Source organism: Malurus melanocephalus, unplaced genomic scaffold (assembly GCF_030028575.1).
Source record: "Malurus melanocephalus ecotype Western Australia unplaced genomic scaffold, MMel_1.1 scaffold_171, whole genome shotgun sequence".
In the NCBI taxonomy this organism is placed as follows: domain Eukaryota; kingdom Metazoa; phylum Chordata; class Aves; order Passeriformes; family Maluridae; genus Malurus; species Malurus melanocephalus.
This window is the reverse complement of record NW_026623403.1, coordinates 967,355-983,483: the sequence shown is the minus strand read 5'-3', so window position 1 is coordinate 983,483 and position 16,129 is coordinate 967,355. Positions and strand designations below refer to the sequence as shown.

Sequence of the window (16,129 nt, the reverse complement as noted above, 5' to 3'; positions counted from 1 at the left end):
CTGGTTACTAATCTAAGRTTTCAGAAGTAATGTARAAAAAAAAAAMAAAMCAGGCATTTTGGTGTGGACAGTATTTGCGTGTAAAGATGCATGTATAATTTGCATGTAAATTTGTGTGTAAATTTGAGCAATAAGAGAACTGTTATGTTATTAAGTAGTAGTAATTCAGAAACCTAGAGCTTTCTGAAGAAACAAATCTATATTTTTCATCTTTGTGTAAGCTGTTTGTTGTATTTTCTTTACTGGTTGGTATTAGTACTTAAAACTACTGGCTTAGTTTCAGAACCCTTTTGTGAACAGAATTAGAATTGTACCTAACATCTTAGAATTGTACCATAAGCTTCAATCTTAGCTGCATTTAAAAAGGGTAGAGCACCTGTGATTGCTTGCAGAGCTTTGTGTGTGTGTGTTTGTGTTTATGCGAGATGTATATTCATGTAGTAAAAAATTATCTTTCTGCTTAGAAAGTGATTGAAGACTTGCTATAAGGTTGCATCTTTTTCAATAAATAGAAAAATAACATGGAAAAAAAATCCCAAACCCTATATAAAGTTAAACCTTACATTCTACATTCTACAGAGTGAATTTGTAGGCTGTTCACATTTCCTTGCATGCACAGAGTATTCCCTGACACCTAGGGAATGGAAATGCAAACCGAAGAGACACTATGGAAAAGAGGCGTAGAGCAGAAGCTTGTACTTTGCTCCACATTTATTCTGGACATTAYTTGTAATTTTCTTTGTTTGGATTCATTATTCATTACATTCTGGAGATATTTTGATTTTTCTTGTGTTTACTTATTGCAGCAGTATGAGGATAGCCATACCAGCCCTGACTAAACAGCCATTTAGTCCAGTGGCTCGTGGTCAGTAGGCCAGGCATGGATGCTGGGGGAAAAAGATATAAAAGGACAAGTGTGTAGTACATCCCCAGTCTCCCAAGACTTGTGCGTCAGGAATCTACATAAACAGCAATGGTGTCTTTGTATGGTGTCTTTGTCTCCCTCTTGGGTTCTCTGCASTGTTTCTTCCTCCTTAAATCAATCCTGCCAAAATAAACCCGAGGTGCTAAACAAGTGCCTTGCAGAGTCCTTCCCAGATGCTCCCGTTGATAACGGGGCTGCTCTGCCGCCCCCGTCCGACACAGCCCGGAGTGTTTCAGGCACATAACCAGAAGAGGGAGCAAAACTGCCATATTTTAAWAGCATGAAAATAGATGTGAAACAAACAAATAAATCCTTCCCATGCCCCAGATGGTACTGGAAAAAAAAAAAAACTTTAATAGTGGCTTACACACAGTATCTTTACTTTTGGTTATTTAAATATRCTTTACTAAATAATAATGTACACGTTTAATGTAACATTAACTGACTGTCTTTTCTTCTCGGCCATTTGGAGTCATAATTTTTCTTTTTTCTCGTGTTTCTTCATGTTTTATAGCCTTATTACATTTACAAAAATAGCAACACAATACTCTGATTTTTAGCTAAAGGTAGGCTATGACGACTGCTTGTTATTTCAACAAGGCTCTCTGGGACCTTCTTTGAGTATATCTGCAATTTTTCATAAAAATAAGCAATAGAAGATTACAACCAATTTATTCCCCATATAGAGAAATCCATTCGTAAAAMATTTAAAATATAAATTTAAAATAGAAATTGACTGAATTTGCAGGTACAGAATATGGTGAGAAGAGACTGCTACTGGATTAGACAGCTACAAATAATTAATGTAGCCTTGGAGCCAACTTGAAGAAAACATTTCTGGAGTAATAACCTACAGTGCACTATCATATTTTAATGCTAATAGCAATAATAGGAAATGTAGTTATGTTGAAGTATATTATATTGCCTACTTGACAACTTAGATTAAAGTTCTTTACATGTGTTCCAACTGCAGTCCCAGGAAATAAAGGTCAGGGTTTGGGGGTTTGGCGGTTTTTTGCTTGATTTTTATTTTTTGCAGAATGTATATRTAGTTCAGTAAGGAAGATGAAATCAAAACAATAAGTAATTAAGATATGTTAGAAATTTTGTTGAAACAAAATTATTATTTAAAAAGCATGCTGTAAGCCATTCATGAAGAAATTATTTATTTTTGAATTTTATAACATTTTTTGGTATTCTTTTATTGATTTGGCATTAATTTGCAAACTATTTTCACGTGAAGAACATATCTATATATATGTGCGTGTATCCCTGCCTTTATACTGTCTACACTTTGCCAGCATTCAGGGCACTTTTCTTAGAAATATTTAAGATTTTGAAGGAAAGACAGATCATCATGTCTCAGATAAATGCCTTGATCTCCGAGGTACAAAATATTCTGTAAAGTATTCTTCCAGTGTACAGAGAAAAATGTAGATCAATTTCATATTATGACAAAAGAGGAAGCTTAAAGATTATGTCCTTGAGTTGGCTGTGGAATGTCAGCTGGGGAGGCAGGAGGTCTTGCTCTGTATTTGTCATAAAAAGACGATGTATGTTCTTACTTGTTTTTGGGTATTGGATGAGTCTAGTTCCTGTTATATCAGGGTAGGGAAGCATCAACGCTGTTTTAATGAGGCACCTGAAGGTTTCTCTGGTGTAGGAACATCAGCAATCTGTCATTAAATGTTGATTGCTGACTTTGTGTCACTTCGAGTTAGCCTTGATGCCATTAGCAGCGTGCTGGTGGTGCGAGGTGGGACTGGATTCATTCCAGGTATAATTTAGTATATCTGGGACAATTCATGCATCATGTTTTGAAGCCATTTGCTTTCCCCAGTAGAGATTTGACACAGCGGAGAATATTTCTCTCTGTGTGAACTTTAGATACTGATGTCTCTTTAATTTTCTTTGGCACATTGTTTTGTAAAGTAAAAATTGTATGCCATGAATTTAGGCCTAATTAATTCTTCTTCTTATATTAATGCATGAGTTACAGATTTCGAATATCTSATTTAAAATGGTTTCTCAGCTTTTGACCCAGTTTATCCCACAGTTTTAATGACTTCTTATTGTGCTGCTTTGGTTTAAGGAGCACTAGCCAAATCCACTTTTCACTTATTTTTACAGTACTTGTCACCATACATTATTAATAACATAATTTCTTTCTGAGCATTCATCATATAAAATTAAAAATAGAAAGAAGTTCTGACTACTTTTCATTTGCAGAAAAAAAGATTATAAATATAATCTTAAAATAGGTATGTCCTAATGGAAAAGTGAAGACTTTTATGACAACCTAATCAAAAGTCTAAAACTAGAAATACAGTGATAAAAATTGGTTCCCAGAAGTTTTAGGTGCTGAAAAGATGATAAAAGCTGAAATGGATTTAATGAAAAAAAATACAAAACCCAGTAAGAGAGAAAATGTATAAAAAATGTTTCAAATAAAGGGTAGTAGTGAGAAGGCCTTTTAATGTTTGTAGTAGTGAGAAAGGAAGGGAGGAGGGAAGTATTTGCATAAGAAAATTCCTCATCATTAGTATCTGATACTATGCTGCTATCTTTTGTACTTCTGCAGTTTGCTGCATCATTTCCAGTTCARCTGCAACATTCCTGATGCTAAGTTGGCATGGTTAGAAATTCAGAAAAGCAACATGTATGCAACTATTCTTATCACATATCATTTCCACATTTTTAATATTTTTCCTATTAAATATTTTGAACAAAAATGTAAGAAAGGCTGAGGTTTTACTTGACACTGAGTGAACTGGAGCACACCATGCCACTCTCCCAGGCAGCACAGGTGAGTGTCACTGTCATGAGTGGACRACACAAAACCGAATGTCAACCCAGGGACTTTACTCACTGTGGTGAGCAGTGCCCAGGGTCAGGTGCAATAACTCAGCCTAATGAAACAACTGCATCTAAAGATTGTACATTTCATACTGTTGGCAAAAATCTGCATTGGGGCACCTGTCAAATCCTTCTAGCCCCAAAGATGCATCAGCTGATTAAAATTTTTGGACTCATAGAGTCCTGTATTTTATGTAATCTATATAAGGTCTTTTTGTATAAACATTAAATAATTTTTCATCTTCCKTTATATAAGTCAAAGCTGATTATCACAACAGAAGACAGAATGAAGTTCATGTTATGGAAAATGAGAGTGATAAGAGAAGAGTGATGAATTGGAAAACTGTGTGGTTTCTTTCCRTTTATTTACTATTTGACCGAAGTTCTTTGGTTAAAACAAAAAGGAAATTGATGGTGGCTCTTTGCCTTAGGGAAAAGAAGAGATTTTAGATACTACATTGTGTAAAATATATTATAGTAACTAGACTTATTTATCTAACCAGGAAGCATATGGGCGACACTGKCATTTTGGCACTTTGACTGATCAACCACATCCCATGCTACTTCCCTAACTGAAAGCTCTCCTTTAAGCTCTCATTAAAACATATTTTCTTATCTTTGCAAAAAATAAAGATGGAAGTGAAATTAGAGAATGATGAAGAAAATGTCAAGGGTTTGGTTAAATCCAATGGATATATCTATTTTTATTTCTCAGTTGAAATAATAACCATTATTAGTAAAACTCTTGTAATGTTCTAGAAGTCAATGAAGCATTTGACTTGATCTGAAGTACTGCCAAACCGCATACGCTCAATCTAAATGTTCTACTTAACTGCTGATAAAACAAAATGGCCATTTAAATTTAATGCTGATATGCCATAAGAATAACCGAAGCTATAGAAAACAGGTCATTGGAACCTTTTCTGAAAGTGCTTGCATGCTCATGCTATCACTTTCCTTAAAAACATAAAGTGTAGCCTGTCTTGCTTTTTATAATTTTTTTTCTTTTTAAGGTTAACATTGCGRCAAATCTGTCTATTCATAGAGTTTTGTTTTTATTTGATTTTTATTTCCTCACTCTTGTCAATTCAAGTGTTATTATAGAGTGTTACCAAGCGGGTTAACTATTTTCTAGACACTTAGTTCTCAAATAATTATCAAAGTTTAGTAAAACTTTCCTTTTGATAGGGAATTTTGCTATAATAAGTGGTTTTAGTGACAGAACCAACTACAATTTTTAGGTTCAGAACTGGATCAGGAGTTCTGAAAAGAACTCTGACCTAGAGTCAGAGAGAGTCTTCGAAAATTTGCAAAAAACTAGCATGGAAGTCAATGGGCTTCCTGATATTCTTCAGTGTTAAGATTATTTATTATATATCATGAAAAAAACCTGGGTTTTAGGTTACTGCATGCCTACTTTTTATCTTATTCTAAGTGTCATCTCCATATAGTTGGCTTAAATTACAGTTAATGGTATTTTTATCCTGGCAGTGACTACACCTTAAATGCAAAAGTGATTTTATTAAAGTCTTTGAATTTTTTTATTTGCTAGTTAAGAAGACACTTCTGGACTTATTAGAGAAAAAGAAAGTATAAATYACATAACTAGATATTTTATTGAGAACTGTGTATATTCATAGAGAAAAAGACAGAATCACATTTTTGCTAGGAAGAATCTAATAAGATTTTATTTCCACGGTTTGGTAACAGAATGTTCTGTTTKAAAGTTCTTGTTTAATTCTTACTACCCATAGTACTGCAAATATGATAGGGTCTCTTTCAGCGTGCATATCTGTGGTGTCATGAAATCATTACAGTGACAATTTTACTGATGCACTACATAAAACCTACATTTCCATCAGTTTCAAAAATCAAAGCAGCCTTTTCTAGGACAGCAGCCTGTCATGGACCAACAACATCCACAGGAAAGAAGGCTGCAGGATGCCTACAGATAACACTTTCATGTTTACATTTTGCATGTTAGATATACATCAGTCTTCTTTAAAAAAGGAAAATAATGAAAAACTCATAGGCTAAAATCACTTTATGTATTTTTTTAATTGATAAGATTAAAAAAGTTTTCTATATCATATTATTCTCCATCACTGGCTATTTCTGTGACMATAAAAGTGATAACATCAGTTGGCAATGGTTGTCTTTGTGGGATCAGCAAAATAAGCAGATTCTTGAAAGCTCAAAGMAAAAATGGAGTTCAGAGTATTGAATCTGTCCTGATAATTTGTGTAGATTTGGTTTTGGCATGAGATTCCAAAGGGTTTTAAACTGATAATATTAATGCTAGCTACCTAGTTYGTCAGAAGATAGAGATCTAAAGTTTAAAAATAAAATATTTGACAACTTCAGAAAGACCAATATCTTTCAAGTCTAGAAAATGTAGTTCTGTGGAGCAGTGTACATGCTTCTACCTATAGATCTTTTCCRAAGCAGTTCAATCAGAAATGCCAGTTTCAGATACAGGATCCATAACTGGTGCAAGTGTTCTTATTGAATAGCTTAATCTGCCTGCCTTAAAACCTAATTTAAAATCAAATTCCAGATTTCAAAAGTAAATCTGACGGTTTTGCTTAAGAATTATTTGTTAAAAACACATTTTCAACTTAACATAAACATGCATAATTACCTGTTCAGGGTTTGGGTTATTTTTTTTTTCATTTATTTTGTTTGGTTGCTTTTATTAATTATGCCTTTGCAAAGACATTTTTACCAATATGTTTCTAACTTCCTTTATAATTTACAGAAACACAAAGATAATGTAAAAAGCTATAAAATGTAGAGCACTAGCTTTTAAAAATGGACCAAATTATTGCATAAACAAGCCCCTGTTKTTTGCACCAATTGTTAAATATTAAAGACAGCAGAATATTTGACAAGTTACATAGATATTAACTTTTGGATAAGMTCTTATGCTCTAGAATGTTTAAGATGTGTACTAATTCTCTTCACCACAGGTCTCTAAGAACTAATCTAAATTTTAATGTTAATAATAACACATTTGTTTAAAATGAGYTGTCCCAAATGATATTAGCTGTCTTATAATGTAAGTTACATAATATTTCTGATTTTTTTTTGGTTTATGCTAGAAGTTACATGGGAGGACCAGCAGAAAAAGGTGAATGGTACAATAACTGATGACAAACCATTGCCGAAAAAGAAASACCATTCTGAGACAGGTTTGTCAGGGTTTGGAAAACCACATGAAAGCATGAGRCTATAAAACCACATTTCATGCTTTTGTAATGCGTGTGTGCTTTATGTACCTTATTTTTTCACTTTGGTGTGAAACTTTTAGTATGTAGAGACCATTTAGATTACATAGTTGTTTTAGAATAGCCAAAATAGATCTGCTTTTGTAAACAATTGTGTTAGAATGCGCATTCATTAGAAAAGAAGTGTCCTGGCACAATATTAGACATAATTTGCTTTTTAGTTTTGAATTYTGTTATGACTTAATATATTTGTACAAGCCTCAGGAATCCAAATATTAACTATGCTGATTCTTATTTAGTTGACCAAACCAAGGTATTTACTGCATGTATGGTGGGAAAATAATTTTCTACAGGGTTGAATCTGAAATCTTCTTTCACCATTACACATGGCAGAAATAATGTTCCAATTTAATTTTTTATACAAGCTGCAGTTTATATCTTTGTATGTCTAGAGCTCTCAGATCTAAAAAAGCCCTTCTCTCCTTCTGTACGTGAATGGATTTCTCCTGAAAMTAAAAAACTATCATAAGCTTTCTTTCACCCCAAATGTCAAGTTCAATTATTCTGCCATCTTCGTTCCTACAAGTGCATAGCAATAAAAAAAGTAAACCTAGTAAYAATAATGATGATGGTAATAACAGCATTTTTCTGTCTTCAGAATAAGAGAATGAAAGGTCCTAATCAGATAAATGCACTTGCAAAGGGAAAGCACAGTGTAGGGAATAGACAAAGTAGGGAGGGGAGGGAAGAAAAGGGAAGGSAAAAGAACAGGAAAAGGGATCTTTGTATTGCAGGTTTCATCCTAGATTAAGGGTTGTTCCACATCTACTCAAGTGAATGGGCATTTTTCAGCTCCAGAAATACCTAGGTTCAGTTTTGTGTTGCAAATAACTCTCTATTGAGCATATTAGAGTGGTCTCGTCTAATAACAACACTTCTCCCCATCACACAAATTAAAGTTTACAAGATTGGYCAGCGGTGTCACCTCCTAAAGTAATGCTCCTAATATCCTTTTCCTGCTCACCTAGATAATAATATAATTCTGATAATATCCAAGTTTTTTTTGCTGAAGCTCAGCTACTGTACAGTGGAAAGTGCAAGACTCAGAACTGAAGAAACTCAGAAAAATATGGGTTGACTCTATCCTAGGACTTGGGCAACCTAGCTKTATAAGGCCAGATGTGCACTTGCATTTCCTGTTCCCTGACTTTTTGATGCAAAAGAGGAAGTTAGAGGGTAAAACAAATACTGCACATAAGGATCAGAATGTGATTTATCTTCTTTTCYAGCTCTTTTAACTATTGCATGACAGATTCATAATACAGTGCCTACACATATGCACTGTTGTCTTTCCAGGGAGCATTCAGCAGAACAATGTCTCTGCCCAGACTTTTCCCTTACATAGTAGCTAAGTAGGGATATTATCTCCATCTCCCAGGTGAGGTGGGATTAGGGCTGGGTTCTAGACAGATTATTTATTTATAGTTATTGGCAGTACTTGTTTATGGCCACCTACTCAATTTTTTAGAAAGAGGAGCTGTATTTTGTTAGATGGCTGCTCTTGGGGCATCCTAGATTTTGGAACATGAGTGAAATCTTATAATTCTAAGACAGAAACAGGCAGAAGAATAGAAATCAGAAACAAATATGGACAATAAAACTCCTCTTTAGAACACTTTAGAAGAGTTTCATATATTAAACCAGTATTTATCTGATTTTTATTTATTATTCTGTCTGGAACAGAACACTGATCTCCCTTCTTGCAGGGAATACACAGAATTRGTTTGGAAAGCCACAGTCTCAATTGTAAAAGTCTAGAATAGATACGAAGTTGAGTAAAAGTTGTGTTCTTCATTCTACTGTCCTAGTTTTTTCTGTGAGGGCTGATGCCTGATAAGAGCATAACTTCTGTTTTGATTTATGTTACAARTAGTGTCTTCTGCATGTGATGATGATACATGAGGCAGAAGCATCTGAGGTGGATCTGAGCACTCTGCAGTGGGCATCAAATGGCACCTGCATTCTCAGATGCTTTTCCAAACTGATCCTGTTTGTCAAAAAGCCCTATGTGCTTAAGTGGTAGAAGTCGAAGAGTAATCAATGCAACTTCCAGGACTGTCATAATCTTCTTTGTGTGGCACACTATTGTTCCCTATAGACATCCCTATGTCATTCCAAGCAGTTACTTTTCAAGCGCCGTAGTCAGGACATCTAGAATGAGGTGTAGTAATGCTGTRCTCACATCTGGATGTTGAGCTATGTTGTATGTATGATCATGATCTAATGGTGATGCAGTCTGACAGAATCTGCCTCAGGAAACTTCAAATTCCTTGAACCTTTCCAAAATGGGATTTACCTGTGAGCAGGATTGCGCTTTCTTTCATCTGAGAATGCTTTAAAAGCTCTGTCTGCACAGAAAACAGTGAAGTCCCTGCATGCAGATGGTGCGATGGAGGCAAGGAGAAACAGGAATACCTGATATTGTTCCCATGTTTTGATTGCCTTCTCATCTGTTGTTGAGATTTCTGATATGACTGTTATGAAAGCTTATACTGTCTTTAAGTGCAGTCTGTGTGTTAAGAATTTAACCTGACCATGGAAATAGTCATGGCAGTATTATGGCTAAGAAAATCTGTAAGAAGAAATAGACATTGATTACATCAATAATATGAGTGAAAAACTGACATCTGTGAGCAAATTGTAAAGAAAAACATAAATAGATAATAAAAATAATTTCAATCCCCCCAAAAGAAACAGTAATACTGTATCATGTAAATCATTAATATTCAAGAAATATGCATGACTAGAAATAGGATTAGCAAAATTGTTGGAAGACAATTCAAAGTCATTAAATAAAGGAACAATGTGGCTTTTCAACAGAAAATGTTGATAAAATTTCTCTTCGTGAATATTAGAAATCAACTTTTTTAAAAGTATCTTCAATCTCTATGTACTAATGAAACTTGCAAAATTAGTGTTATGTRTATTTCAAAAAGTCAGTTGTATTTATGCAAAGATTTTGAAGAGYTGGAAAGGTAAAACTCCAGAATCATAGGTAAGCAAAATGTAAAAACTCAAACCATATTTTGAATCTGTGCCCTTCTTCTAGCTAATGTCAGCACTCYGTCAGAGAATACTGCATTCTCAGGACACCACTAAATCAAAGAGCATGAGAAACRTTTATTTGTTCATACCTAAGACTATTAAGTACTTTTCAGCATTCACCAATGCCTCTGAGCTGTAATAGATGGATGGTATTTGAAAGAAAGTGAATAAAGCTTTAGCCCTCTAATCAGATTTCATTTGTCAGTGAAAAGCAAAAAAATAAGGTATAACATCAAAAAAAAGTCACATGGKTTTGAAATTTGTTGGTATCAGGACTTAAAAGAAGAAGTTGGAAAAGAGGGTTATGCATAGAGAATGCATCCTGTAGTGCTACAGGTGAGGTTGGGCAGGATACTGTTTTTCTTAAGAAGAAATTATTTTCAACAGTATCATCATTAGTCTCTCTTGAACCTGTCAAGGTAATTAAAAGTGCAAAATCACCTCATTTAGGGTACCATGGCAGTGAGACTCATTTCTGTTCCCTGTCAGTTGTTTTTGAATTGTCCAATCAGTCTCACTATCCAAAATATTAGTTAAAATGGATTTACACATCTTGAAATGGAATTAAATAAAAATTGACTTTCCTTGTAATTATTTTGGGGAAAGACATATTTCTGTTACATGGAAGTAAAACAAAATTTTACCAAAATCATAGCAATRGTAGGTTAAATGCATCAGATAATATAAAGGTAATGAGTGCTTACAAATGTTAAGTCTTTAGATGGATAGATTTGCTTTCAGTTTTAAGGGAATGATGCTTATTTTTATCTCTGGAATATTTATGTCTCTCTCCTGGATACCTCTCCATCAACTATGCCTTGACTGTATACAGATAAAGACTTTCAGAAATAATTCTGATGTAATGTAATGTAARCTAATTGTAGTTTATCTGTTATCATTAATTCAGTTGTAGTGTGAGAACAGTAGTCAAAAATAATTTAAAATAAAGCTGTGTTTATTTTAAAAGAAGTTTGTAGTCAGAATTGAAAGTATGAGAGATTGAAAATTATGAACAGGAAGATATGGTTTGAAATGAGTTGGAATAGAAAAAGTAATGATAGGACAGAGAGWGGTAATTGTTTTTTCAAGATTCATAATATTCCCAATCCAATGTGTAACTATAGCGCATTCATATTTTGAAGTGTTATCATTTTATATTTTTCCCCCTTACAAAATCACCATGTGAACTTTATTCAGAGAAACAAAATAATAGAAGCTATCTCTGGATTCTTCATTTAGTTTATCTCTTGAGACTTATGAAAAAGTTATGCAGTCTACATGGCTTAATTTGATTTAGAGAGTTTCTGATACTGAGAATATTTACAATCTCTTCTGTTATTTTCTACCTTTTTCTCTACTACTCCACTATTTCAATAAGAGTAAGGTTTTTCATGCTGTCTTCACTTATTGCATTCTTTACATAGTGTTTATTACTTATAGCCTTTATTATGTAATTGCAGAATTAAATGCATTTCTTCAGTCTTTCCTGTATTTTCTTGCTATATTTTTGAGTAAAAATGTCAGTATACATCCAGTATGTAGCTGTGATTTTGTGTGTATGTGTTTATGCTTTAAGATAAAGAACTACTTTAACTAAAAAGGGCTACCTCATTAAAAAAAATCAGAAGTGTGGGACAGGCTCTGTATCTAGTTGTGTCTTAATACTTTTAAAAAGTTTTAAGGGATTCTGATCCTATTCACATCTCAACGTAGTAAAATAACCTTTCTGTGTAAATCTTCTACTAACAAATATTTGTGGGTTTAGCTTTTCTATTCACTCCTCTACATCTGTATCCTTAGCATTGTAGAGTTTGAATGGTGTGAGGGGACATCTTTCCTGAGGGTTAAATTTATGATATCATTCTTCAGGTCTAATCACATGCAGACTAATGACATATATTTTATGGAACATACAGGCTTTATGGAGCCTTTTATCTTTGAGTCTCTTCCATGTTTTAAGATTAAGCTTATTTGTGCTATTGGATATCTTATTTTGTGAAGGGTGYCCAGAAATTAGTCTTTTCAAATCTGAGATCATATTTGCAGTGAAAGATCTTTGGTTCTTAGGAAAACATAAAACTGAAATCAAGAAAACCCTTGAGGGGGAAAAAAGGAGAGTAATCAAGTTATGTCTCTCTATTCTCTGCTGCTTTAAGAATTTTAGTTGAACATGTTTGCCGTGTAAAGTTTATTGAATACTGAGTTCCTAAATACTTCTCTTTGGATGACTTTACTTACAATGAACAGTTCTGATTTAAAGCATGATAAAAGAGATGGTAATTATTCTCGGTAGAGGTTTCAGGCATAAAGTTTTTTATTACTTTTTATGTTTATTTACTGAGATTTCTATTAATTTCTAAATCCTTACATACTAGTCTTATACATACCACTCTTGTACACTGATATGCACAATTGATGCCAATATACRCTAATTCAAGAACAAAGAAATAACTCTAAAATGAAGACTGACCATTGATGAGATGTAAATTTAATASAATCAATGACATTGTTTTATTCTTGCATTTAAATATATTTATTCAAAAAGATCTATTTTGTATATGAAAAGCTACAGTGGCAGAGAATTTTCAAACTGTTGTTTGGAATTTATGACATGGCTTCTTATTCAGGAGAAAATTGTGGTATTGTGTTTAAAATAATCAGTCTATTAGTACTTCTTATCATCATTAACCGAAAGAAGTTGGTGCATTACCATGCCACAACTTCTACTAATTCATTAATATTTCCAAGAATAAATACAAAAACATTATAATCCATTTATCTCAACAGATGAGGTATCAGTTGATCAGGTATCAGTGAGAAGGAAACTATTATTAATTCTTTTTCCTTGGCTTCTATTAGAATTATTCTTCTAATATATTTGATAAATAAAAACTTAAAACTGAAAAATATTTGTAACTAATGATTTTTGATTGCCACTTTAACATGTAAATATTTTTCCATAACAAATACTTTGCATGAGGGCTTTTTAAAACACTATTTTTAAAAAGTATGGTTATACATGACTGATATGCATGCAAATATTGGTCATTTGATTCTAAAATATTCTAAGAGGACTTCCTTRCTATTCAGTTGTGTCTGTCTGACCTTACTAGAATACCTTGCATTACCAGACTAGACATATTCCAAGTTTGGAAATAATGTGATTTAATATTTGAAAATTTATAGAGAAGGATTTTTATTGCTGCAGTATATGTCTCAAATTCTTATAAATATTTAAAATCATAAACCAAAGATAATGGGGTCATGATAGAGTCTTTCTAATAACTGGTTTTGCTACAGTAGGAGTGCTTACTTCAGGGTTATGCATATGTAATATAAAACATTTTCAGAACATTTTGRATACTTGTAGATATGTTTTTGTGGTGCTGATCTTTATTTATTTATTTATTTAGCAGTTACAGCAATTATAGCTATACTATATTAACATGAGCTGCAATACACCATGGAGAATTAGATCTTTCTCTTTGYTTATTTGTATTTCAATTCTTTGTACTTGCCCAGATAAAACATATTTATATTCCTTTGTTGTTTTTTTAATATACAAAGACATAGCACCCTTTGTCAAAACTGACAGCTGCTATGCTTTCACACTATGTATCTCATATATAGCACTAATGTGTGTTCATTCTGAAAGCAAATTTAATTGCCTAAGAATACATTCTAATTATGTATGTTTCAAGATGCATGTTTTTACAACAATTTTGGTARAGTCTTGGCATTTGATAGTAGATGAAAATATAATCTACGAGCTATAATATAAAATTGTTTATGCATAGAACACAGTGGTTATCAGATAAACTTTCGTGTTGTCTTTAATTTTGTTTATTGATTTATGTTGCAATTATGTTGCATTTTTTCAATAATATCTCAATGTTGACTGTAAAATGCTGATAAAATTACAGATATTTTTGTGGTGTGCAAAAATTTCTGGACTTATTTATCTAGCATCTTCAGTTTTAATGGTTTCTGAGCAGTGTTTTGTGACTTATTAACAAACTGCATGTTGAAATTAGGGCAAGTTTATAAATTTTTATTTCTGATGATTTTTGTTCTGCTACCAACAGTGGCTTCACAGTTCTTTGTAATTATTACTACTTTTCAAGATGAATTCCTCCCATTCTTTTGCTACAAATAGATTTTCAGTACAGAACATGACACTGTCCCTCAGATGTTTTCCATGTCTGAAATGGCAGTGTGCTTTTGAATGTGAAGTAATAAAGTAAGTAATGAGATAGTTGCTTTGGCATTTAACTTGCATGCATTTGTAGTAACTTAGATTTCTGTGAGATGAGAAAAAACATTGATTCTGAAAAAGTGTCCTGAATTGACCATGAGAGTTAATAGCTATGCATTTTCCTTTCTCACATTCTGCATTTTGGTCTTGGTAATTTTGCCTTTGGCAGAGTGTTACAACAATGCAGTCCTTTCCAGAGTGTATTATGTGGATTCCGAAATGTCTGAGCTTGTACATACATTTGATAAAAATCTATTTTCTGTTTTGAATATCTGAAGTTTGGTTCAGCATAAATTACAATAATTTRAGAATTGAAAAATCTAATAATAAAAGACCCATTGTTGACATTAAACTGAGTGCTCAATACTTGAAAGAGAAAAATAATACTTGCATTCAAGCAGATAACATTCAAAAAATTGAAGTCATGAACAAAGGTATTTATGCTAGTTAACATACCTTTTACTATCCAGCTTTCTCTTCAGCATCATTGCAAGGATTGACTTTGCTGTCAGTTATAACTTTTATTATTTCCTCAGCTCCTATACTAACTCTGTCTTTACTGTTCTTTTCCAACAACAGTAGTTTAACCACTTCTTTCTCAGTTTTCTTTTTTCTAGTGTCTTTTATTTTTTTCTCCACTTACTAACTCTGCTCTGCAGACTTCTCTCTAAAACAATTTTTGGCCCTTTCCCTCAGTGTCAGTTTTAACCTTCTGAATACATCCTCTCACGCCCATCTCCTTTGTCTATGTCTGTACATTACACGGTGTGATCACAGAAGAAGCGGAATCACCAAGGAGAACAAACTCAGGTCTGTCTCTTCTACTGCTTTTCTCTGTGTTATTTTTTTCATTTTACCTTTTCTATAGATTTTATCACAGCTCACCTCACATACTTTTCCCTCTCTTCCCCCTCAATAAAGTGGCAAAATACTGTCAAGGTGCAAGAATTTAAGTTTAAGACACTTATGTAATCTTTATTACCGATAAACTATGTATAAAAAGTGATGAAAGGGGATTACAAGTATGCTATACCTTAAGACTTTAAACTGATTTGATTTCTATCATATCAGTTCTTATTTCCCATCTCAAATTATCTGTAAATTAACCTTTAAACTTCCAACTAACACAATTGTAAAAGCAATCTAGTACTTGTTTTATCTTTGCATTTGAAACCTGCTACAAAAACTGTGGAAACTCTTGTAACTAGTAATTTTTGGCCCTGGGAGGATATAATTTCAAAACTGAATTTCAGTAAGYTAGATTTCATGCACTGGAATTCCAAACTTAGTTTTTTTAATAAAATCTGTTTCAGTTAAAAGTATGTTTGTTAGTGAGCAAAAGCTCTTTTCTCATGCCAAAAAGTGTAAATCAATAAAACATAAGCTTATGATAGTATGAGAGCAACAAGCCAGAGCACTGAAGACATTCTAACTTAGCTGTATTTTTATGAGGCTTTTATTTCGTATTGTGCTTATGGTTTCTTATTTCATAACAAATTTTAATCTGCCATTTTACTGAATTTTCTATGTACTTTATACTACTGGCAGAGAACTAACATCTGTCGAGGCATCCTAGCTCTGAAAATTCAGTATTTGTTTRCACTTCCCTGCTTGTTCAATTGTTTTATGTAGAACAACAGCGAAATTCYTCATATTTAAGTTAATTAAATTCACCTATGAAATTTAATTTTTTTCAATTATTGTGTAAAAGCTTTGATTAATTTTCTGTGTCTCTGCTATTATTCCAACTAATTAGAGAAA

At 32.9% G+C, this 16,129-nt stretch overlaps 1 protein-coding gene across 2 annotated transcripts in view; it reads left to right on the top strand.

The window, feature by feature from the left end:
* The window catches only part of RIMS2 (regulating synaptic membrane exocytosis 2), a 440,099-nt gene that overhangs the window by 320,500 nt on the left and 103,470 nt on the right, over window positions 1-16,129 (top strand). For both annotated transcript variants that reach the window (XM_057372448.1, XM_057372449.1), the window contains 2 exons: window positions 6,883-6,972; window positions 15,146-15,178. In XM_057372448.1, the coding sequence (XP_057228431.1) occupies window positions 6,883-6,972; window positions 15,146-15,178 (123 nt within the window). The remainder of the gene's footprint in view (window positions 1-6,882; window positions 6,973-15,145; window positions 15,179-16,129) is intronic.